Raw genomic sequence first — 25,655 nt, forward strand, 5'->3', positions numbered from 1 at the left:
GGCAAGGAGGGAAGAGCAGTTCCTGGAAGAGAGGCTGTTCGTGTTTTAAACCCAGTTCTACCCCTTCTGTGCCCAGTGCCTTAGGCCTTTGCTTCAGTTTCGGGGCTTGTGCCCTGGCGTGTTGTGCTTCCCCGCTTGTGCTGCGCTGTCAGGATTCAGTGCGATGCTATCTGACTGTTAGTATAGCAGATAGCACCTCTAGAAACGGTCCGTGAAGCTAAGTTCCCAAATAGGAGATTAGGAAGGCCTCAGTTTACACCCCTAATATGTAAAAGTAAATACAACTTATAAATGTACCATAAAATGAGAAGTTTAATTATAAATGTCATCCCAGGGCAAACTGCAAAGCATTGTCTAGCTCAGTTTCTTTGACGATAGCCAGAAGGAGATGCTTAATGAGTGGTGTAAGAAGCAGGGCATGTGTAGTGATGTTCCCCCCTCTTCTTCCTTTGATACTCCCAGCTTAAGGCCCTCCTTGGCCAGGAGTTGTATCTGGTCTCTACTTCATCTATTCTCCATTGATTTATATAATCCCTCTTTTAACCTATTTATGCTTCTAGCCTCCATTACATACTACAGCAATGATCCCTACAATTTAATTATGTGTTTTAGATGTAATGTAAAATATTTTACATTTAACACAAATGTCCTTGCACTGGCTTAGAAATGCTGTCTGTAACTTTGTGGATGTGCTTCTTGTTTCTGCACTGGGAGATGGTGGTTAATTATTCCCTGTTTTTCATCTTGATGCTATTTGTCACATTACAGATCTGTTGCATTTTCCTTATCTCCCTTCCTGGTTGTTTCTTTGTCCATCTGAAGGCCCAGGGAGCCCAGGCTCTCCTTATACAGCAGCTGCTTCATGCTTTTGATCATCCTTGTTGTCATTTTTGTCACACTCTATCCTTTTTCAGATGTTGTCAAATGCTGCAGACAGTTCTGATTCCCACATGATGGTGATTTGATTTTCCTTTCCCAATTGCTCCTAAGGTTGTGTATTTGCCTTTTGTCTGATACTAAATAGTGACATTTGGAAACTTCTCCTGATTTATGTCAACTAATTTAGATACTAATGTGTTTGCATAGTTATTATATTGTGTGATTTTTGTTTTTTATTAACATTTTAGTCATTGTTTTGTTGCATAGACCCCCGTGAAAAACCTGCTTTTTTGCGATCTGTTCTCAATTTGATTGTGCCGAATAATTTTATTCTTGGTCAACTTCTGTCACTTCTGGACATCATCCTCATCGATCATGTTATGGATGTGCTCAGTGGCACAGGTCACAGAATCTTGGCCATTACCTTTGTCTGGATAGGAAACTGCTTGTTTCTATCTCTGCTTTCCTGTCTTTGAACTACTTACGAAGTCATGACAGGACTGTAACTCTAATTCCATGGAAGCTTAACTTCTTTCTTTCTTTCTTTTTTCTTTTCAAGAGCCTTCGCTGACCGTTTTTAATCAGTTTAGTTCCTATTAAACAGATTAAAAGCTGGTTTTTGAATTCCAAATGGAAATGGAAAATCTGCTCTTGGAATTCCTTGGATACTACAAAGTTTTCTCTCCACCTCAATATTAGTCTCTGTCTCGATCCCCAGTTGAGTTCCGCTTGTGTGGAAAGGAGAGATTTGTTCAGCAGGGTGGATGGGATGAGTAATTTCAGGCGAGCTCAGCTTTCCCAGAGGGATTCTAGTGTAGCTAAATTGAACTTATCTGGGATCTCTGGACATACTACATACTATGGGATACAGCACTAGTTTCTTTTTTTAATTTAGCCATCTGAAAGAATATTTGTGAGTTGTGACTGATAAGCGGCAGCACCCGAACTTGGCATGAGATGGGACAGCTGGGAGCGTGAGGAGCTCTTGGGTGCGTGACTGGGGCAATGCCAGTAAAAGGAGCAGTAAAAATACTGTTTGCTCTGGGTGCAGCGTTGGAGAGCCAAGGGACAGCACGTGCAGGCCAGGTGCTCGGAAAGAGATGCCAACAAACTGCACTTGCTGCAGCCACCAAGAGGGTCACACTTGGGTCCAGTCCGTGTCTCAGGAGGGCTCAGGATGGGCACCAACGATTGCCTGGTGCCCATCTACTCCTATACTTGTCCCTAGGTATCTATGGCTGTTACTGGAGAGCGGGTTTCTGTGTAGGTGGACCCCTTTCCGATTTGGCATAGCTGTTCCCCGAGCTCCTTCCCCGAGGAAGATGAAGAGGGAGGATTTGTTTTCAAACTCTTGCAAAAAGTGACTAGAAGAATCTTCAACTCAGAAAATCTTAGGACAAGCGAAGATGGACAAAATGACAAGGTGCTTTTCTCCAGGTAAATAGCCACAGGGAACAGCTCGCTAGGGTAAGATGGTGGCCTCTCCAATTAATGAGACCGAAGGGAAAAAAAAGATGCTTTTATTGAAATATAGAGGGTTGGGGCAGGTCATAAAGGACTCAAACTTTAGATGTATATAACATGGACAGAAAGTTATCCTTTTTGCCGTATTAAGATGTCAGTTGACTTGCTTTCCCCATTTTAAACTGTAGATACAATATAGCTCATGATGTCCTTTTTGTTGTCAGTTCTTGAAAGGATGATAAGGTGAAATCTCTCAGTCTACAATTACAGAGTATCTATTAAGATAGTAATAAAAATAAGTTAGTTGCTTTGAGGTCTTAATTGTAACAGGACTGTGCTCTTCTGTAGTAGAAAGCAGCAAGTCTTGTTGTCGAGCATTAGAGTGTTTAGAAGAGGAGCAGCAATTCAGTGCAGAAATTACAATAGTCGTGTTCTTCCTCGCGCTGGATGATTCGAATGTGCTGGAGTCCGAGGGCCATCGCATGGCTCAAGGAATGAGGGTTTTGGTTTTAATCATGCCCAGAGCTCTCGCTGAAGGCCAGCTCGGTGCATCGGGGCTCTGTGCATGATAAGGTGGCAGGGGCCGGGGACCTGCTCTTTCCCTGGCCGGTTCTGCTGGAGTGGTAGCAAGTCCAAAACGTAGCCTAGAAGCTGTAACATTATGTGACCTCTCTCCATGTTTGGACGATAGGATGTGGCATTAAGGAAATAATCTAGGAGGATTGGAATAATCTTTATGTGTTGATATGCTGTTAAAATTTGTCTGAGTGAGCTCAGGGTTTGTTTTTTTAATAAATGAATGAAGTCGTTCAGGGAGGATGCTTGAGGTCAGAGAGGTAAAAATAGTGGTACAGAAAACACTGTCTTGTTTCAATTCCCAAGTAACAGAATAGTGCGGCTGCTTGTGCATTATTGGTTGTTATTTGGTTGATGTGATATAAATATTCTGTGGCAGAACTGACTAATCCTCCAGCCCTTCTGTTGTGATCCAGATTAAATAAATGAAACTCAGAAGGATCATTTTCATATTAATATTTTACAGTATGTTAGACAATGTTCAGAATTGTCTGGAACATTTTCTATTTAAAGGGAATTCATCAAAAATTGAATATTTAAAACAAGTCTTTAAGCTTTGGCAGTTGCCTTTGGAATTAATTAAAGGCCACACACTTAAAGTGCAATCTGTCTGTAACAGCTGTGTTATACCCTAGCAATGAGCACAGGAAGCAGAACAGTTCAGTAAATCCACAAAGGGCTCAATCTCATAGCTTGTCGTGAAACTATCAGATTTAAATGTAGGTTATCCTTCTTCATGTCCTCCCAGAGAGGTTATGATGGGCTTAGCTGAAGAGTAAGAAGGAGGCACTGATGCCCACGCTTGAGAAATAATTTGGGAAATTGAATCAAAAGCTGGCTTTTTTCCTCTCATTTTTCAATAAAAGTGCAATAATGCTTCTGATTTAGCACTGGTGGTCACACAGGCTTATGTTCATTTCTAATGTATATGTTTGTTTATATAGCAGTAACTACAAGTTCATCTGCTAATGGCTCTTCAGCAAAAAAAGAACAAAGAGCCTATTCAGTGTTTATCCGTCACTCAGAGTGACTGGAACCAGCTTGCAGAACTTGTGCTTTAGCAACTATTTCCAGCTTTGTGAGCTGATCTCTGTTCTTCCAGAGCATCTTGGTGACTAGATAGTTTAGAGCTATTCCTCATGAAGATCTTCCAGGTAAGAATCTACTAAGTTACTTTTAAGGAAATGTTTCTGGGTGAAAGAGGAAAAATAGTTTTAGGTCAAAGCTCTGACCAGAGCAGGATCTAGTTATAGTTACTGTCTGCTGGAATGAGGGGCTACTTGCTCTTTTATTTCTTTTCCAGTACAGATGCTCCAAAAAGTGAAGTGCTTTCTGTAAGACAGCAGTGTTGAGTTCAACTAAGGATCAAGGACTTCTACAATCTGTGCTGCTGGAGCAGTGTGATGCGGCGGGTCTTGAGTTCAAGCAAGGGTTGTGCATATGGGTGTTAGTTCTGCCGCTGGCACTTGTCTGTCTTGATCTATATTGGTCAGAGAGGAGTCTTCCATCTTAAAGGCAGGAGCACTAGTCAGAAAGCCAGTATTTCGGAGGTAAATTCCCAAGGCACGTGCCAATTTTACTGTAAGTGCTAGCTGGGAAGGCTGCATTAGCTAGAAGGAAGATTAGAGGGTTTTGTAAGTGGAACAGTATAATGATGACTCGTGATCCCTAGCAATTCCCAGATCAAAGACTGCCATCTCCATGTCTGTTTGGCCCTGTCACAACATAGTCAAGCTCCTTCTCTCAGATGATCATCATCTGCCTGTTTTATTTCTGGGTGTTTTAAGCTTTGAAACCGAGGAAGCTCCAGCCAGAGCTGCACAACAAGCTATCGTGTCATCTGCATGACGGTTAGGCAGAGGTACCAAAGCCATTGTTTTTGTTAAGGGCTTTCTTGAATACAGTGTTCTCCAATAAAAGCTATTAAAATGCATCAAAGCTTGCAGGATGCACAGTGTTTTCTGTCCAGAAAACAGGTCTGTTGCATCTGGAGCAAGATCTGCTCTACTTACTGATGTAAACCGGAGGCGATTCGGTTACGATCCTGAGCTCCATCCTGGCAGTCTGCAAGCAGCTACTTGCTGACTTTAAATATATCCCTCATGATGCTTCGGAGATAACATCCCCAGTGTGATGAGGACCTCTGTCCAAGCCCACCACGTGCTCCTTCTCCAGCTTAGCAGACCATGCAACACCAATCGAGGGCTGTTTGTGCGTCTGGGTGAAGCAGAGTGCACTAGGAGCACGGAGAGCAGAGAACACTAAACGTCTATTATCAGTGCAAACAAAAGCCCTAGTGTGTGCACGTAACCTAAACATAGCTGGGGCTGCCGTGATGTGAATCAGCGCCTGTATGCTCGGAGGAGGGCAAGCTGCCAACAGAGTGCCGAAATTCCTGCGTGTGGGTGTATCCTGACCGTGCTACCTACTTACCTACAACAAATGTGTGAAATGGAGCTTTTCCAGAGCTTCACAAAGCCTGTATTTAATAACCGATTGTATTTGTAATACCTTCCATCCGCTGGATTTCACAAGTAAGCTAATCCTCTCAACTGCCCTTTTGGTAGGGCAAAGATGCCTGTGTTTTACTGACAAAGGAACTGGAAGGGAGGCTATTGCACTTTTCTACATTAGTAGTGGTGTAAGAGAAGGATCTGGAGTCTAGCACTTAACTCTGCTACTCCATGGCTACTTGTCCATGTCCTCTCCATGGACTACAAGTCCATGTCTTCTGCACACTGTGTGCTGGGTGTTGCGCAGGGTAAGTGGAAGACACAGTTGTGTGGTGAGGAGTTCCCAGTGGAAAGTCCTGCAGTGAAAGCCTTCTCTTGAAATGCTGCAGACCTGCTTTCCATCTCTGTGCCCTGAGGCACTTCTGAGCTAATTGCACTTGGAGCTCACTAAGAAGACCCAAGAGGAATGAGGCTGTAGGACAGAGCTGACAGTAGCTTTAGCTGCCAAATAGGCAGTACCCTTGAGGAGCTGGGTTGTTGAAAGGAGCGCAGTGGGTCCCAGGACTGTTCTGGAGGATGCTGTGTGCACAGGAGCTCTGTCAGACCCCTGGCCCACGTTAGTGTCTGTGTGTAGCTCTGCTACCCCAACTGCTTCATGGTGGGGACAGAGGGCAGGACTCGATTCCCCTTGCCCTTGAAGCAGCACATGCACTTCTCTGCTCAGGTAAGGGGCTTTCACTAGCAGGTTAGGGGCACTTGCAGCTGGGCTGGAGGGATTTAGTAATTGAAATGTCACAGATACTTCTCACCACATTTCCAGCTTGCAGTGGGACACTCCGTGCTGTTCAGGACAGCTGTTCCCAGCTTAGGTGGATCCCCAGCCACTTCTGAGAGCAGCTGGTCCAAAGCTGGTCTGGAGAGGAGCAAAGCAGGAAACATCCACCCCATTAGACTCTGCCTGTGCTTTTGAGGCACGGGATGGGAAAGGAGCGGAGCCTTTTACAGCATGGGGGGAGATGGGTGGCAGCAAGGATCCTTATCCCCCAGTGAGCACAGCATCTTGTCCAGGCCTGCTGCTGTGCCCAAAAGGAGCTGGACTCGCAGGGAGCAGCTTGTCGGAGCACGCGGATGATGGGGGGTGGCTCCAGTGCAATGGCTGGAGGCAACTCTGCTCAATGACTGGGGCCTCGTAGCATCAGGGCAGAGCACTCCTGCTTCAGGTGGCCCTTGTTCAGTGGCAGCGATGGCATGGCAAGGTCTCACCTGAAACGGTATGCCAAGCCCTTAGACCCAAAGGAAGACATCAACAGCCAAAGCAGGACAAGAAAGAACAAAGAAGAGTATTAATTAAGCACAGTGAATTCTTGAAATATTAATTTTATGCTATATCAAATGCAGACCAGAGGGGATGTTTGTTTTCTGTAAGCGGGAGCCTGCCTACGACTTATTTAAACAATAGTCCTGCAGGGTGTGTTTGTCTTGGACAGCAGTGTGTTTGTTTTACTGTGGTGTTCCCCATTAACAATGCATACAACGAGCTGTGGGATGTGGGCCTGTCTTGGAGTACTTACACTATAGCATCACATGAAAGAGTTGGAGAGGAGTCTGGTTAAACGTGGCTCACTTCTGAAGGCACAAGAATGGCAGTGAATTTAAGCTGCAGTGTTTGAAGCAACCCTTTATTGCAGTGTAGATGGGACCTTCCTCCTCAAGTTGCATCCCTGGACAGATGAATCTATTTTGGTATTGTTTCTTCAGCAAATTTAGTCCAGGTCTTACACTGAGGAGATGAAGAGCAGCTTCCACTAGTACCTCCCAGCAGAGTCTGGGGGTTCCGGATACCTCTCCAACTCCTCCTGGAGATACTGTGCCTGTCACCTTGGTGCCAAGGTGACTGAGTGAAGCCTCTGATACCCCTGTAGGCTTCTTTCTGCGGGTGTTGCTAGGGATGTCCTGTTTTGGCTCTTAGAGTCTATTCTCTGCTGGAGAAGTAGCTTTCTTTATAGTTTATCTATGCTCTCTAGCTTTCTTTATACTTATCTGTGTCGTCTTTGCCTATCTCTCATAATAAGAATAGTATTGAAGGAGTTTGATATACGTTAATCTTCACTCCCACTTTCAGAGGAGTTATAACAGCTCTTTTTTGTTGTTTTTCCTCTTGCAGAGTGTTTACCATGCCTCTAGGAACATCCTTCCTTCCTGTTCTTTGTTTCTTGGGAGCAGCAATTCCAAGGGGACTGCAATATGTCACGTTCTCACGCAACACTACAAAATTCCTCCACTTGTCTATGGACTCGGACTCTGGGACTATTTATTTGGGGGCCACCAACTTTCTTTTCCAGTTGACCTCCGACTTGCTGATGAAGAATGTGGTTCAGACGGGGCCAGTTCTGGACAGTAAAGATTGCCTCCCTCCGGTCTCCAAGCTGGAGTGTCCTCAAGCACACTACACCGACAATCACAACAAGCTGCTGCTGGTGAACGCGGCGCAGGAGGAGCTCATCGTGTGCGGCAGCGTGCACCAGGGCATCTGCGAGAAGAGGAGCCTCGCCTCCATTGACCACGTTCTCTTCCGGCCAGAAAGCCCTGGTGACACTCAGTATGTGGCTGCCAACGACCCCAATATCACCACCGTGGGCCTCGTAGCCTACTCCAAGGACGAGGTCCCTTTGCTGTTTGTGGGACGAGGGTACACCAGCCGAGGAGTTGGAGGAGGGATCCCTCCCATCACCACGCGAAATCTGCGGGCCCTGGGAGGGGATATTCAAGCGACCGACTCGCACTCCATCTTCTCCTACGAAGAAACAGCAAAGCTGGCCGTGGGCCGGCTCTCGGAGTACAACCACCACTTCATTAAATCCTTCACTTACCGCTCGAGCGTCTATTTCCTGTTCTACCGGCGGGACCTCAAGTCCCAGTCGCGCGAGTACAAGACTTACATCTCGCGCATCTGCCTCGACGACTCGCATTATTACTCCTACGTGGAGCTGCCTCTGCTCTGCCAGAGCAAAGCCAACACGTACAGCCTCCTGCAGGCTGCCTATGTCACCCGGCCGGGGAAAGACCTGGCCCGAGGGCGGTTTGGCACCGAGGGAGAGGTGCTGTTCGCTGCCTTCTCTGCCTGGCAGGCTTCTTCTGGCAAGCTGAGCGAGGAGTCTGCGCTCTGCGTCTACGCCATGGAGGAGGTGGATCGCCTGACCAACTGGACTAGGGATGTTTGCTACATGAGGGATGGGAGGTCGGAAGAAGGGACGGAGGTGGCTTATATTGAATACGATGTCAGTTCCAACTGTGTCCAGCTGCCCGCGGTGAGTCTGTAACCCCTTTGCCCTGGCAAAGGGGAATCTGTAGCGTGTTCTTGTGCTGCTTTGTGTTCCCGGGATGAGCTTGTTTCCCACAGATGTGTGATGAAATCTGCTGGTGCTGGAGAGCCTCTGGGTTCAGGGTGATTCTCAGCCACTGCAACAAAGCCATGCAAGAACTGATGCCTCCCGCTTAAGTATAGTGTGTCCCGTTGCTCCTGCAGCTCTCTGTCCTGCCTGGGCACATTGACTGCCCGAGGGCAGTGCGCTGCATGTGGCCCTGGGGAAGGGCACCTGGTGTGGCCTGACCCTGCGGCTTGTCTTGTGGAGGCAAGAGCCCTGCTGCTGCCGTTTAAGTTGTTCCTGATCAATGTGCCTGAATTCAAGGTGTGCCTGGTCTCCCTCCCTCACAGGGGAGTCTCACCTCACAGCAGGACACCCAGAACTGAAAGCAGAGCGTAAGCAGAAGCAAGTGTGTCAGCCAAATCCCATTCCCCCAGACTGTACTTGTGCCCAAAGACAATTTGTTCCTGACCTGGCTCTTCTTTGTCTCCGGAGCTATAAGCAGTGATAATCCCCTTTATAGGCCGAAACTTGATTTCTACGGCAGAGGCATGGTGGGATGGTGCAGGCTAGAAAGGTGAGCTGAGGTGGCTGCCACCCCGAGCAGCTGGCTGGTGCTGCGATATCAGGGACAGTGACACTAACACGGAGCAGCCGAGGCGGTGCTGGGGGCTGTGTCCCAGCAGGAGACTGTTGCTGTGAGTAGCTTGTTTGCACCTTGGGTCTCACTGGTCCTTGGCAGAACAGTGTGTTATCATGTGCCTGCTTTTTACAGACCAGGCTGTGCAGATCCTTCCCAGCCTAGTGCCACAAATAATGAAGTGGTACCACAGAGCTTCGGAAATCTCTGGAATTGGATGTGTGGTCAAAAAGCAGTTTTAAAATTGCCTTTTTTTTTTTCTTTGCAGTAGCTAGAGCTCAGCGTAGACCACTTGTGGGAAAACCCCAGGGTAAAGGAGCAGACTTGGAGCAGGAAGAATGTCAGGTCAGGAGGAACATAAAAGTATTGGAAAGCAAGAGGCAGGTTTATGTCCTACCTGGAGTGTCTTCCTGTCCCTCGTGTCCTCTGTTGGGACAGCATGGAAGGAATTGGCAGAGGTGGCTTTGGTTTGACACTGATGTCCCTCAGGTTGTCCTAGCCTACAAGATCCATCCTTCAAAGTGGAGAGTCCCGCTGTGGTTTGATCTGGGGTGCAGCAGGTGGGAGAAAAAGGCCACTCTTTGCCGTGTGAGCCGTGGTGCCCTGTTCCAGGGTGCCAGCTGCGCGATCTGGCGCTCCGTGGGCTCATTAAACTGTGGCACCTTATTAACAAGTGTGTCCAGTGAGACGCAAATGGCCCTGCAAACTTCATCCTTGGCCGTTCAGTACATGGTAGCGGTTGTCGCTAAGATTGTCCCCAACAGCACGGAGAGGCCTGTGCCAGCCCTGGCCGGCTCCTTTCAGCCCGCGTGGAAGCAGCTCTCAATGAACGTTTTATGCAGGAGCAGTTTTCACGCCCGGTTCAATGGTGGCAGCTTGTGCTTTTCTCTAGTGCAGCGCTGATGAATTTCCCGCTTTTCTGCCTCCAAAGCAGCCTGTGCACAAGGTACAGCCTTTTCCCTGGTTAGCACTCGCTGCTATTTTTAGCTTGTCGGGAAGGACTGACATTGGGTTTTACCCTTCAGTACAGTTTCAACTAGGAGGAGCACGCGGTTTTATGTGGGTCTCAGGGCTGGTTCACTTGTTCTAGAGCGTTGGAAGCATACAGATTTTTCCGTAGGTCTTGGGTTGCAGGAGACTGTGTAGATGCTGTTAGTGTCTCGATAATTAACAATATGAAAAGGGTTTTTCGCAGGGCTTTAGAATTGTTTTTATCTTCTCAGGATATAGTTTTCCAAACACATGACTTGCACTTTTGCACCAAGCTCCCAGTCCTCTTGTATGGACATAGATTTATCTTTCTGGATGCTGTCCCTGTCATTGCCTCTGTGAGCTGTAGGAAGAGCACAACAGGATCTGTGCCAGGAGCTGCAGCCCCCAAGCTGGCTGCATTGCAGGAGGACACAGGACGATCCCCTCCACCTCACTGCCAAGATATTTTTCCCTGACAACTGTTCAGATGGTTTATATATGGATTTACATAAACACATTATACAATTATTGTGGCTTAATCCTGTGAAACAGAACAAATTTCATCCTTGATTGTGGTTAACTGCTCTGCAAACAGTCCCTGTGAGCTGTACGGCTGCTGGGAAACCTTGCACCAGTCACTCTGTCATAGGGTCCCTAGATTTGGGTGTGAAGTGACTTGCCCTTGGCGTTGTACATAGACAACAACAGTTCTGAGCACATTTGGGACACAAGTATTCCCACTCTGTATTCATTTTTAAGCAAATTTTGAAAAATTGGCCTCAGAACTGAAGTTCCTAGGCACCGGTGTTTGTGTGATCAATAAAAGGTTGCAAAAGATGGTTACAGCCCTGCTCAAAGTAAAGGTTTGGGGGGTTTTGAATATGAGATTTTGCCAGTAACTCATTTGCCATTAAAATTCGTAGGAGCTGGACAAGTGGAGAAATAGAAATCTTTAGCTGACCAAGCCCAGAGGATGTTGTGGGAAGCATGAGAATGAAGTGAAAAGAGCTGATAAGGAAAACAGCACTCGTTCTCAGTGACAGACTTTCCAGGTCGGAGGAGGGCAGAGCCCTAGCAGCTGCTAAAAGTATATCCTGCTTTGAGACATTAATTTGGAGCCTTACACTAGTACATAGCAAATCAGCTGAATTAGTGTTTGCAAGGAAAGCAAAACATCAGAATGAAATACATTATATTCTAGCATGGTTTCTCTAGTGGAAATATCGTGCCACCCCCTCCTTGCCTGCCACAATAGCAGTGAATTTGAGGAGGGAGGTGAGCAGGTTAAATATATTTTACGATGGGATTTTCATAGACTTTGTCAAAAGTGATTAGTTTCTCCAACAGGCCGCTGTGTGGGAGAACAGAAAAATGGCAGGAGAGCAGGGAAAAGGCTGGGGAGTTGCACCGGGGTGGCGAGGGGAGCAGGGAGATGCCTCAGGAATCCCGTGTTGGGGGTGTCGATGCCGAGGCAGGACGGGCTGCCTGGTACTCACGGGTACCGCGCGGCTCCGTGCTGGCGAACGGGACGTCGGGATGTCACACGGAACGAGTCCCTGCTCGGGGAGTCTTGATTTAACCCCCTCGCCCCGGGGCGGAAGGGGAGCTGCAGCCCATGCAAACTGCCCCGTTGATGCCCTGCTCCCCGCACAGCTGCATCGAGTAATCAGGAAACACCCGGAGAGGAGGGTGAAAATGCTGCCCGTAAGGAATTCAGTGCTGGAAAATCATTAGTTTGTACAAACAGCACTGCCTGAAGACAAGCCATTAATTGATAAAAATGTTGTTGGTAATTGTTGAATGAACAATACCACATTCAGTCTCCAAAAGGGTACTGGAAAATTAGATTGGATGCAGAACAAAGTATCAAGAAAGACTCTAAAGCAATGGAGAAATTATTCTAGACAGGATTGGGTTTGTTATTTGGGGTGAGGGGAAATAGGGAATAGGAACATAATGAAATATCTTCTCTTCACACATGCAAATAGTAAATCACTTGGCAGCTTTTATTCTCTTTCCTTTACAATTCAGTAAGTGAATATTCGGTGGGATTGGAAGGTATCTAACTGGAACAGAAAGATAAGTGTTTTCACGCAGTGCTTTGTACACTATGGAATTAATTTTCAGATATGTAACAAAGCTCTGAAGAATTGAGGTGATGTGCAGAAAAGACTCTTGTTTTGGCTTTTTTGTGGCCTCGCTATGGATCTATGCACTCTGATTTTTTTTTTCCATTAGGTGCTTATACATGTGCCAATGCTTAGGCTTTCTACTTTAGAATTCATATGTGTAGTCAATCTGATACAGTGCAACGTAAACATGGCTAATTGTTGGTGGTGCTTGTGACCAGGTAGCTGGTTTCATTTTGCTGTGAAATCAGGAATTCTGGTCTCCTTTTTTTGCTTTGTTTGTTCATTCGTTCTGAAAAACAGAGGGAATTTTCCCTCAACCCATCACTTGGGGGACTGATAGTTTAACAGAGTTTAGATGCATTTCATTACTGATGCATCTGTTATGCTAAAAGGAATTGGCTGAAATGTCCGCAGGGTCCCTTAAAAAGCTGCAAGCAGTGAACATAGCTAATTATTAAAAGCTGGTTTCTATTCTCAGTCAAAAACCCCAGAGGGGTTCAAAGCTGGATTTACTGTTTAGGCACCTCTGAGGAATTTGGTTGGAAGAAGCTGGTCATGAAGGTTGAAGATGCTAATGTTACTTGTATCTGCTTTTGTTCTACTGCTCTCTGTGCTTTTCCCTCCCCAAGGACACCCTGTATGCCTACCCCTGCGGCTCTGACCACACTCCCAGCCCCATGGCCAGCCGGATACCTTTGGAAGCAGCTCCCCTCCTGGAGAAGACAGAAGCCCGTCTGACCGCTGTGGCAGTGAATGTGGAAGATGGCCACACTATTGCTTTTCTGGGAGACAGCAAAGGGAGATTGCACAAGGTATGAGCAGGATGCAACAAGAAACAGAGGGCAAAGCAAACCAGGGATGCTCAGGTGACATAGGAAAAAAAAAAAAGCAAGTTCTCTTGCCCCTCAATCCCTTAAGCAATTAGGTTCCTACTAAACATAATTGCTATCAGATGGCCTCTTCTCATGCTGTCTGTGCTGTCCATTGAGAGCATGAATGCTCCAAGCACTTGTCATGCTGCCTTGCCACTGAACCCGAGTCAGGACTGCTGTGTCCTCCAGTGCTTCTGCATGTACTGCTGAGCACCTGCTGCACATCCCTGAAGCCGTTGCAGGGGGATTTGGAGGGGAGGTGGAAACCCTTGCACACAGCAGCAGTTCCAAGCTGCTCCCTATGCAGGACAGATCCCTCCTGCTCCTGCATAGCCGTGTGTCTCCGTCTCTCGCAGGCGTACTTGGGAGCGATGGGGGACACCAGGATATACTCTTCCTTAGCTATCCAGGTAAACAGCATGGTGAGTGGAGACCTGCTGTTCGACCAGTTGCAGAAGCACCTCTTCGTCATGACCCAGTCAATGGTAAGAGCCATAAAATCTTTTACAGCAAAGTGAAAGCATTTGTGGCCCCGTTTACCTGCTGAAGGGGATAGAAGAGGCAGAGCACAAATACTATTCTTAATCAGATAGAAGATTAAGCTTTTCTTCTGTAGGCACATAACCTATGTAAAGAAGAAATGTGTGGGAAGTATCCTCTGTTAAGAGGTAACACCAGGTAAATAACAGTCTTGAAGATGACATCAAGATGTATAAGGAACCGTGTTAGACACTGTTCTGTCTTCTCCTGCCTTACGCTGTTCTCTCTCTAGTGGCAGCAGGAAGAAGAGGCATGAGGCTTGCTGAAACTTTGGGGATACTGACATCTTTAGAGTGGAAAATCCAACTATAGATACCTTATTTAAGAGGATTTATATAACACTCAAATCAGCTTCTTGAGGCAGAAAGAAAAGCAGGCCCCGAGTTACTCCATGTCTGAAGGAAAGGGCAAACTTCAAATGAGAGCGTACCAGAAAAGGGCTGCTTCCTTTCATCCCCCTATGTGCGTTTTGTGGGATTCAGAAATTCTGTAACACTTCAAAGGAGGAGTTAAAATCTCTGAGTAGAAGAAGATTAGGGAAATCTGAAATATATCCTTAAGAGTAATTGTTCTGTCAGTAAAGAATGCAAATAACAAGATGTATTTAGCAAAAGTATTGGGTTAGGGATTAGAAGACGATGATTTAAAGTAACTGGCAGTGTAGTAGGTGATTAAAGAGGGGACAAGAAGCTGAAATCAGTAAGGTGGGGGGGATAATAAAGCAAAGCAGAGGTGCTCTGCAGGTCAGACTTACCCCGGATGGATGGCAGGAGTTTATTTTTCCACAGTGATCAAAGCCCGTTGCTCTAATTTCAGTCAAATGGTAGTTCTGCCTGTTAGAGTTGGGCAACAGAGCAGATGGATTCAGAGGCTTCAGCTGGAACTACTGTGTCCAGCATCGGTTGCCTGCATGTCAAGAGAGACGATGAGCCGTGTCGGAGTCCAGACTAGCAAGAGTGAATGGTGGAAGAATGAAAAACAGGGAAAACTGAAAGTAGTAGTATTGCTAAATCTAAGGGAGAAGGCAGGGAAAAGAGGGAGGCAAGCAATAACTGAGGAAAGGAAGGAAGGAACCCCTTCTCCATCATGCTAGTGAGTATGATATGGAGTCATGGGTTCAGGTGGCAAGTAGGGAGGTTTAGACAAAGAAATAAGGAAGAACTGCAAGTGAGGGGGATGGTTGTAGCAATGCCTTTGCTTTAGGCTTGCTTCAGTGCCTCTTTGGAAACTGATGTTTTAGTGCTTATTCCTTTTTTCTTTAGTTTTAAGTAGTATTGAGAATTAACACAAAGTCAGGGCAATAGAACTTGTTAGCTGGGCAGAAGTCATAAAACTGGAACATGCTTTTCATGCTCTTCTCGCTGCTTTCTGACAGGTGGTGAAGGTTCCCATATTGGAGTGTTCCCTGTACTCGGACTGTGAATCCTGTCTGAAACTAAAAGATCCTTACTGTGGCTGGTGTGTCCTTCAGGGACGGTAAGAGATATGCCTGGTCAAGGTTTTTGAAGGGATGGTGCCTAGGAAATATGTCTACTTACTCTCTTTCATTTCTATATCTGTGTTTCTCTGTGTGTCTGATTGCCTGGATTTAATCTATGTTTAGCTTCTTTACATGTGTTTGGCCTACAGATTCACACTCTCTCCTATCTACCTCCCTAAGCATCACTACCACCAGCCATGGTTGCACTTCTCTTTCCAGCACACAGAGTATCTTTCTCTTGCTTTTTGGGACTTTATTTACCACTCACCATGTTCCCCTGCAGTGGATTTCTGCCTATTTTGTCTGGCTGCAGCTTGAGAGCTGCCTCATTTCAAATACAGAGGAACTATCTTTGCTCTTTAACTGATGTCACTTTCTTGCTCACAGTTGCTACTTAATAAGACATGTTTTATTTGAGTGTATCTGTCTGCTTGCTGACTCCTTTTCCCAGTGGGATGCTCTAGGAATAGTTTATGGCCCTGGAAGCCCAGTGAGTGCCTACTCATCTGTATATACTGGCATCAGTTCATCCTGTTATGGATGGTGATGGGAGACTGGAACTTCTGTGGCTTGTGTGTGGGGCTCCCTGACCCTCCAGGAAGGTTTCTGAAAGCCAGGATCTACTTAAGAGCTGAAGAATGGGTCCCCTGTTTAGGAGCCCTCCCGTAAAGCTTCTTGCTGTTTCTGTGCAGGTGCAGCCGTCGCTCCGAATGCCTGCGATCCAGATGGAGCGAGCAGTGGCTCTGGAGTTTTAACTCTACACAGCAGTGCCTGTCCATCCAATCGCTAACTCCAGCCAATATCAGCAGAGAGGAAAAGAGAAATGTGAGCAATGATGATCCTTTATGGTCGTGCTCAAGCAAATAGAAGGTCCCCTGAGAGCTCTGAGGGGTCACAAGTCCTCCTGTTGCTTTCAGTGGTGTACTGAATCACTAAACTTTTGAGCACATTTGCCTGTCTCGCATTAGGACTTCACATGATCTAGCTCAGGAGAAAATTTCATCATTGTTCGTCTAAACCTACGAGTCTCTGTCTGCTAGTAGGCAGTTATTAAGCATTTTGCACTATTTGGCTGCTTGGATGGGATCTCTCCTTGGCTAGGTGTGCATAAAGTGCCCTTCTCTGAGGAGTCAGAGTATTTCTGACACTCAGAAATACCTGAAAGAAGCTACCTCAGGTTACAGCTTCAGTCTGGTAATGGAGAGCTGGTAGAAAAGCTAATATGATGCTGCAGTATTCCTGTCAGTGTCAGGGGTGATCAGAACCTGCCTTCATTTGGATACTTGAGCAAAGGGGGAGTTCTTGCTGATAAATGAGCGAATATAGTTTGTGAATGGCAAGACATGAATGGAGTAGCCCAACCTAAGAGGCACGACAGAAAACTATACTACCAGAAAGTAGAACATAAATTATATGAAATAAGAATGTTAGGGTGCGAATAACTTATTGGACACTGTTGAATTGGTAGATCTTCCTGGCTATCTCGGATTTACCGTCTCTGCACGAGGAAGAATTTTATTCGTGCTATTTTGAAGATTATGAAAGCCCAGCAGTTCTGACAGAGTCGGGAATCATGTGCCCCTCACCAGATCCCAGCCAAGCACCAGCTTTGCCAACCGGAGCAGGTCAGTGAAATGCTTTAAATGGAGTGTGATAGTTCTGATAACATTGTCGAGGGAAAGAACATTTCAGATCTATCAGATTGCCAGGCTTAATAGTCATGAATGTACATGGTCTATCAGCAGGTGCTCATTTCATTCTGTCATGTGTTTGCTTTCTACTTGTGTCACACACATCCTGTGCTATTCTGGGCTGCTGCCAGATTCCAGTGCCAAATTCTGGTAGCTGGAAAGGAGGTTCTGCTTGAAGGGTTATACACAAATCTGAATATGATCTGAAATGCAGTTCAGAGTGGTGGTTGGTTTGGCAGCCTTGTCAAAAATCTGGATATAGGACTCTTGTGCACGTGCTCACGCACGCGTGTTCTCTCTCTCTCTCTCTCTTTTTTTTTTTTTAATTTTAAAAATGAGGTAGTGTTTAAAACCTAACAAAACACAAATGTTTTCAAACCCCATGAACCCCCCCGTGTTAGTGGAACAAGGAAGTGCTTGTAGGGAAAGCCGAAGAGATCCACTGTCCTAGAAGAGATTAGAAATGAATCTGCAATGCAGCATAACCTCAGAAAATGCACTGTCAGCCTTCTGGTAGTGTGACAAGTAACTGGCTGGTTATCCATAGTTGGCTGCTCTAAGACTAAATGCCTGGAAAGTTCTCACTCGGTTTATTGTCTTTACAGTGGATTTTTTAGTATTTAACCTGTCCGTGTGAGTACTGATGAGCTGATCTCTTCAGAGCACTTGTTCATCTGAAGCAAAAGGCAGGTACAGGTTGGGGAACATTCCACAAGATTCATCTAATCTTGTGGATCTTTCATGCCACTCTGTAGCTGGCTAATAGGTCTAAAAGGTCTTCCATGGATGTAACATGACAGCCAAAGTTAATTTACTCAGTCATTCAGTCTCGGATTCCTTGATTTTTGATGATACTTGCCTGTTGGCTTTTTGCTCTGCCCTAGTCTGGGAAGAAGCAAGTCTCCATTCAGGGTGGACAGGCACGGAGGGAAGATGCTCCATGCACTGCCACTGTAGCAGAGTGGATACACTTGGCTTCAACCATTCGGTTGTGCAAAAGTGAGTCTGATTTTGAGCACAGCTGTGAAAATTAGGGTAGATTGAGCTACAGGCTGGTTCCTGCTACTCCAGCTTTCAGATATTCTTACTGGTGCCTTTTTTAAGCCAGTCTTGCTCTACTGAGTCTTCATAGATGCTTAACCTATGCTGCTTTAATGTCACTTCTCTGAGGCTTAACAAGCTGGTTCTGCTTTCTGCCTAAACTTATCCATGGATGGTTAGTGTCCATTTAATCTCATCTGTATTATTGTTTTGCTTCAACAGCTCTTTTGCCATCTAAGGACTTAAGGCCATGCATTCTTAGCATTAGACTTCTGTTATTTTAACCGTGCCAACTTTTTCTTCGTGTTCTTTTGTTATGTAGGTTTCCTCTTTCCTTCGCTGTATTTGTAACTCTTCTTGGCACTACTTCAGTGCTCTACTAAGATGAATTGAAGCTGGTAACTGGAATCATACACTGCTTTCTAAAAGAGGTCTCATCAGGGCCTCAGACAAAGGCACTGAAACTTTCCCATTCTTATATGAAAAACTTTCCCAGAAATACATTTCCCATTGGAATGAATTTTTATATGTACATATATGTGTGTATATTTATATGTATTTCATATATCTATATCTATCTATCTATATATTTCTGCCCCCGCCAGGCTTTGCTATAAGGCTTATTTTTACTGAGTCATCTGTCGCTTCAAGCTGATGAGCTCCAAGTCAGTAGCATAAAGCCTTGTTTTTAGTTTGCAAGCATTCATCCTTGTCTTCTGCACCATTGAACAGCATTATTGGTAGTCATGGGAAATAACAGCCTTCTTGGGGAAAGGAATATTTATAAATGTGGTGTCAAAGCCCTAATCCTGGGAGGTATTGGCCTCTCCCTGACTGCTAAATACCATCACCTCTGAAACAGCAATGGAAGCTGGCAATACCATAGTGTCTTTTGCCTCCAGCCATAGATGACACCCTCTCTTTCTCCTAGTCATGGTTTTTCATGAGCAGCACCTTATCAGCTATTTCACCAGTATACTGCTTCACTTGCCGTTCTACCAGGAGCCCAGCTTAGGCCAGACTGACTTTCTACGAGGCAAGACCACTGCTGTGGTCCCGATGTTTGCAAATGAGTGGACCCTACCTGAAAGAGAAGGCCTGAGCTCTGAGAGGAAAGATGGGCAAGCTTCTTACTTCAGTAGCAAAACTGTCTTGGAAAAATGGCTGTTCCTGGAACCCAGCAGAACATGCAATATATTCTCATTACTGAGCAAGCTAACATCTGACTCTAGGGCCAGCGGGCACTTGTATGCCTCAAGATTAAATGGTTTTTTGTTTTGTTTTGTTTTGTTGTTTTGTTTTTTTTTTTAGTATTATCATGTGCAAAACTCCTTCAGGCTCAGGCTAACAGCTCTGTCTACCTATGACTATCTCAGCAGTTCTCCAGTCTGTTAGAAAACAGTGATAGTCTTCCCCCAAAGAGAAAGAGGCTATGCTGAGGCCGGAGCTAATATGAGACCTCAATTTGAAGCAGATAAAAGTGTTCAGTCATTGAAGTGGAGATTAAAAGTTTTGTAAGCTCCTTTACTTATTCACTTAGTCTGGACATATCACAAGACACTCAAGGTGATGGCAGCATGTGAAGTGCTTGTCAGTTCTAAGGGTTTGGCTTTCATTTGTCTGACAAGGGAAAGCAATCAGCTTTGAGCCTGGAATGTTATTTCTTCCTGTAATATAGAGATGACAGCGGAATTACAGCAAATAAAGATGGGGGGGATCTTCAGAGCCATCTTCCTTCCCACAAGCTGGCAAGAGTCGTCATAAACTGTTCCTGATAGACTTGTCCAACCTGCTTTTAGTGTCTATAAGATAATCCTGGAATGAAGATGCTACAAGTATGCAAGGGAATCTATCTCCATGTTTGATAGCGTCTTCCCCCAAACACGCTGCCTCTCCTAACAGTGTTGCAGAGTTAGAATGGCTCCATTTCTAAGAAATTTTTATTTTTGCTTTCAGATCATGTCACCATAAAGCTTGTAGTGCGTTTCCATGACATCTTCATTGCCTCTGTGGACTTCTCTTTCTATGACTGTGCTGCTGTTGCCCTGCTATGGAAATCAGCACCGTGAGCACCTGGGGTTTTTTTTATAGTTATGGGGAGGGTGACTGTCCCCTCCTGGGTCATCTTAGCAGCTGTTCTTCTCTCACTGTCCCAGGTGCCAGAAGTGTGTGAGCAGTCCCTGGAGATGTAACTGGTGCATCCAGCAGCACCTCTGCACGCACAAAGCAGCCTGTGAAGAAGGAACGATTATTTACAACGAAGGGGTGAGTCTCCTAGTCATTACTAACAACCTCCTTGTGTTCAGGAGAGTCAGGTCTCTTCTCAGGTCAAATAGCACCTCACAGTTGTTTCATGCACAGAGCTGAGCTGCCCGCACTGTTACACGGCCTCGCTTGGTTTCAGGGAAGGTGCTATCAGATGAGATCCCAGACTGGGTGACCCAGGGAGAGGAGTGTGACCTGCTTCAAGAGGGCGAGGGGCAAGAGGAAGCCTGCAGGGAGCTGGCAGTGAGGTGGCAGAGCACCTGCTTTTGTGGCAGCCACAAGGCACCTTGCCCTGTTGTGAGGGATGAAGGCCATTGGGTTCCCTCTGAGTAGGGGTGAGCACAAACATGTCTAGGACAGAGATTGCAGCTGAATCTGTGAGCACTGCCTGGCCCCATCCCAAGACAGGTGCTATGAGGTCTAGTTCTCCTCTCTGAAATGCAGTGGGGTAAGCAGCCTCTTGTAAACATTGCTACAGGAAGCAATAATCTATTTTCTGTTTATCTTTTATTGTGTTTTGTTCTTCCCTTCTCACTCCACCGTGTTTTTTTCTTTCTAGGCACAGCTTCCAACCTCAAGCCTGTTTCTGTCTTCAGCAGCTCCCCCCAGCAAGTCCTTTACCGTAGCACCGACAGCAGCCACCAAACCTGTCACTCCCACCGTGCCTGCGGCGCAGAGCTCCGTGCCCCCCACGGAGCCTGTCCCTGTCACAGCCTCCGCGGTCTCGGATACGACGCCTGAGCCCGCGGGTTCCCTCAGCTACACGTACCCGACTCTCTCATCTGAAGCTGCCTCTCTGCAGGCCTCCACAGAATCCCCTCTGCCGCCACCAGCGGACATCCCTGCTGTCACGGAGCCGGACACAACCTCCTCTGCTGCATCCGTGTTCCCCAGCCCAGCGCAGCCTGTGGGTGACACGGAGCTGCCCACCTCCGAGGCCGGAGCCACTGCCCGGGAGCCATGGCCCACAAACCCACCCACCACCATGGTGCCTAGTCCTCTATACACATCTGTGGCAGGAGAAGCATCGTCTCCTCATGTCAACAGTTTCACTTGGCCTCCCAGTTCTGTTCCCTCTACTGAGGCTTTGACATCTGCCATGCCGTCTCCCCAAACCCACAGCCATAAACCGGAGGTGCCTGTTGCCTCTGATGACTCTTCCAGAGAGCTGGGAACTAAACTACTCACTTCAGACCTCCCACCATCAACTCCCCCAGACTGGCTGCTAGGGGAGGGCACGGAGCTCCAGGACACAGAGGACTGGATGGATTTGCTGCAGGCTGAGAATGAAACATCTCCCTTCTCTGCTTCTACACTGCTCTCGGGCGATGGGGATTCTTCAGAAAGGGACACCCCTGACTTTCCCAGGATCGTCCATCCTGACCTTGACTATCAGTATGATGCCCCTGGGTTCTGGGAAGAGGTAAGTCACTGGGCTTTGCAGTCTGCAATCCAAGGCTGTAACGCTTCAAAATTTCAGTAGAGATTGGTGATCTCATTTCAGCACACAGGAGAGGTGGTGATCCTCTAGAGAAAAGAAGCTGACAGTTTAATGTGCAGGGTGAGAATTGGCACCCTGAGAAAGGAAAATGTGTGAGAAGAGGTTCCAACACTTTGTAGAAATGCTGCTGGCCTGGAGGTCACAGTTGCTGTGATGTCTGGCATGTTCACAGCTCTCTGCCGTTCACCACTTCAGGCTCCTGCTTTGCTTTCTGCAAAGAAGTCCAGCTTCCCGCTCCCGTTTCTCTCACGGACTGTTAGGGTCTGATTGCCTCTGTCAGAGCCGTGGAAGTCTCTTTCTCTAAAGGTGTGTGTTTGTTTTCAGAATGAAGAGCTTAGCTGGGGTCCTGACGCGTGCCCCTGTGTGCAAGGGATCCAGGGATCTTCACTGTTTCCAGTCAATGTGGCAAGGAAGATAACTCTTCTGGGAAAGAACTTCCACCTCTATCAGGTTGTCAGCTGCTATTTCCATTAGCTTTGAGAAACTGGAACTTTTGTAGAACCGAGCGGGCTTTGGGCAACCTGTTCACTGGGCTGCTAAAATTACTTGAAGGAGGTGATTGGGCTCTGCCTAGGTTTTTGCTGCTGGAGAAATAGCAGATCCATAGATAAGAAATTACATAGTTAGATCAAATGGTGGGTAGGAGGGCAGCCAGGGAGGAGAGTTACAGGTATGGACAAACCCATGAGAAAGAATCTGCGTGTGTTAGCATTAAATGGCACCTATGTCACACTGCAGGTGACAGATTTTGAGTAACTTCCTGCTGAATCTCTGCTGATGGTGTCTCCATAAGCTGAAGATAAGCTGTTCCTTTTTGTTTCTGGCCTACTAATATTGATGTGGCTATTCCTGTCATACCTGAAACTTCTGCAATGGGGAAAACCAGCCCTTGAAAGCTGCATTCCTTGGGTGTGCCTCTGATAAAAGTTCTGCTTGCTTCTCGAAACAGAAGACTGATTTACTAACCTCTTACAAATGACCACCTTGGAGCATACAGCCCACAGACTAATTGCTACTTTATACGTTAAACCTGATATATTACATTGCACAGAGGAGCAGAGCTGCTTACAGATTTGTATCTGTCTTGTTACAGAGGTTGTCTACACAATTAAGTAGAAAATTTGTAGGAGAGAAAAGAAAAATATCCTTACTATTTCTGAGGTGCACTGCATTAATCTGCACACTCTGCTCTTCATTTCCAAGCTAGTCTCAGATCTGTACAGGTATAACCTCATAGTCCCACCATTTTTTCCTTTAAATCTTCTTCCTATGTCGAGTTCTGCCCACACCAACATTCATATGCTTCCTTCTAGGAATGTTGTTTTGTGTTGGTTGTGATTCCTTTCATCAGAGGCTTTGAGAGCGTAGAGAACCCTTCAATGCAGCATAAAAATGGTTTAGTGAGGGGAATGAGGGGAGCACAGTGCCTACGCAGTAAGCATCATGGGACAAGGAGACAGGAGCCCGCAGTCCTGTGCCAGGAAGCTCCATGTGGTTGAGAAATGGTGCTCAATGTGTCTTCCCATCTGCAGGACCAGCAGTGGGACTATGAGTGTGTCCTGAACTTGGAGGGGAGGACAGTGGTGATGGAGGCTTATGTGGAAGGGGAAGAAACAAACCAGTCCCTGTGTTATATCACCTGTCAGCTGCACCAGGTGAGTGCTTGGGGTGTGTGATGCCATTGCAGAGCTCACACTGATCTGGCTTGGCTTGGCTGGTTTGGCAGGCTGGGAAGGGAGCTCTTCAGGGGTGCAGAGCATGTTTTGCTACAACATTCATAAGATATTTGGTATTATGAGGCCCTCATCTGTGATGCTGCTGCCTGGTAGTAATGGCACCTTCAGCCTGTGGAAAGGTGGTGCTGTCTGAGCCGCAGGGTCTGCTGCTGCCCTCGCTGCAGCGTAGAACGATGCTAGTTTTGAAGCATCACTTAGTGCTGCCTGCAAGGATGGTGCTGTTTCTGCTTTAGCTTGAGTCACTGTTTGTGGTTTTCTGGACTGTGATTTTTCTCTGCAATGGTGGTCCTTTTGTGTAAAAACAAAAAAATATACAGATAGATACAAATTCTGGTTTTAGTGATGGAAGCTAGCCTATGGATTATATCAGGCACAACAAAATAGCAATGCATTTTTCAGGATGTGTGGATTTCACCTGAGGCAAGATTTGCAAGCGGAGGTGATAATTTTAGTTTGCAAACTAATCTAGTTGAGGGAGAGGAACAACATAAGCTTTTTTGGACAAGCCCTGCAGAGCAATTATAATACTGCAATGAATTGTGCTGAATTGCTCTCTTGAGCAATTCTCTGAGCAGGTGGCTTGTAGGTAGAAAGCTATGTATTTAAGAATACAATTAAGAATTTAGACAAGTAATTGCATGAGTAGGCGAGTGTGTTCTCCATGCTTCCCTGGTGAACCAATGTCTGCTGCTCTTTCTAGTACAGGTATTGTGGCTGTGGGAACTAGTGAGGGCAGGTTTATGTTGCTATTGCCTCAGTTAGTGCTGCCTTGACTAGTTTTGCTGCCAGAAGTGGTCTGGCTGCATTCACAGGAAGCTCCATCTGGGCTATATATGGCCCAAGGCGCTGTGTAGGAGAGACCCTGAATTTGTTTGTTGAGCTGGCTCATTTTTGCCTCCCCTACGTCCTTGACTTTGGTCTCTCTCTGCAGTACAGTTACACGGCACCTCAACTCGAGTTCAACGCTGTGGTGTTTGTGCAGAGGCGGCGGCACCTTCGAGTGGACAGTGCTGCAGATCTTCACGGTAGGAGTGCAACACCTCCCGAGCAAGAAGACAGCAAGGGGGGTGGAGGGAAGCTGAGAAATCCTCACCTTTTTGCAGCGGTAGTGGTCCTATCCCAGGGAAATGGGAAAAGCTCTACAGCCTTGTTCCCAAGAGAGGGCAGGGGATGGTGTCTCTCTGTGCTCTGGATGGTACTTGCAGATGCATCTGAATATTTCTCCCTTGTAGTGACTTTCTACAACTGCTCTGTGGGCCACACGGATTGCAGCCGCTGCCAGACGGCTGACTCGAAGTACAACTGTGTGTGGTGTGGAGGAGAAAACCCCAGCTGTATCTTCAGGGGTTCCTGCAAGGAAGAGGTAGAGGACCTGTGTCCAGCACCTCTCATTCACTCTGTGAGTAACTTGCTCATTAGTGTACGACACTTGGGACAAGGAGGGCTCCATCCTCCAGCTGAGGCCAGAAAATCTGAACTCAGATTGCAAACAGGGCAGCTCAGCTGTGCACTGGCCACCTAAAGAACATGTTAGTCTTATTCTCCTCTGGTTCCTCGGTGTTGTGGCGGGAAGACACTAGACTTTTCTGCTGGGCTGTCAAGGGACTAATGGAGATCAATTGGGAAAGATGCATTTGTACCTCCTGCAAGCTGAAACTGTCACCCTGGAAGAAACAGAATCATCCAGCAGCTAGGAATGGGGTCCACAGCTGGGATTCTCTGACAGTTTTTGAAGCAGATTGGCCCAGCTGAGCCTGGGGAAAAGGAAGACCAAACCTAATGGTAATGGTCCAGCTGGGATGGAAAAGGCACAATGGGTTATTGGGAATAATGACTTCTGTCTGTTTATTTTGCATGTTTCTTGCTAACTGCCACATGACAAATGTCTGTAGCCGTGTGTCCCTTTTGCTGTCAGTTTGTCCTTCCTCCAGTGGCACACGACTTCCATGTGCTGCATCTTCTCGTAGCTTGTCTTGGCTGCTGTTCAGGGCCAGAGCTTTGAGGTTTGTGCAGCATGCAATTCATGTTGTACTGATGCTGAGGAGGAG

General features: G+C 46.6%; 1 protein-coding gene across 1 annotated transcript in view; it reads left to right on the plus strand.

Annotated features, from left to right (window-relative positions):
• Positions 1-7,518: 7,518 nt before the first annotated feature.
• The window catches only part of PLXNB1 (plexin B1), a 37,149-nt gene continuing 19,012 nt past the window's right edge, over positions 7,519-25,655 (plus strand). The window contains exons 1-13 of the mRNA XM_088528192.1: positions 7,519-8,680; positions 13,111-13,293; positions 13,710-13,838; positions 15,269-15,369; positions 16,066-16,198; positions 16,842-16,998; positions 20,062-20,170; positions 20,262-20,370; positions 20,930-21,793; positions 22,196-22,321; positions 23,404-23,526; positions 24,539-24,632; positions 24,840-25,006. Coding sequence (XP_088384318.1) covers positions 7,547-8,680; positions 13,111-13,293; positions 13,710-13,838; positions 15,269-15,369; positions 16,066-16,198; positions 16,842-16,998; positions 20,062-20,170; positions 20,262-20,370; positions 20,930-21,793; positions 22,196-22,321; positions 23,404-23,526; positions 24,539-24,632; positions 24,840-25,006 — 3,429 coding nt within the window. The 5' untranslated portion in view covers positions 7,519-7,546. The remainder of the gene's footprint in view (positions 8,681-13,110; positions 13,294-13,709; positions 13,839-15,268; positions 15,370-16,065; positions 16,199-16,841; positions 16,999-20,061; positions 20,171-20,261; positions 20,371-20,929; positions 21,794-22,195; positions 22,322-23,403; positions 23,527-24,538; positions 24,633-24,839; positions 25,007-25,655) is intronic.

The sequence above is a fragment of the Tinamus guttatus genome, unplaced genomic scaffold (assembly GCF_059628265.1).
Source record: "Tinamus guttatus ecotype Peru unplaced genomic scaffold, ASM5962826v1 Tinamus_guttatus_pri_ptg000307l, whole genome shotgun sequence".
NCBI classification, from domain to species: domain Eukaryota; kingdom Metazoa; phylum Chordata; class Aves; order Tinamiformes; family Tinamidae; genus Tinamus; species Tinamus guttatus.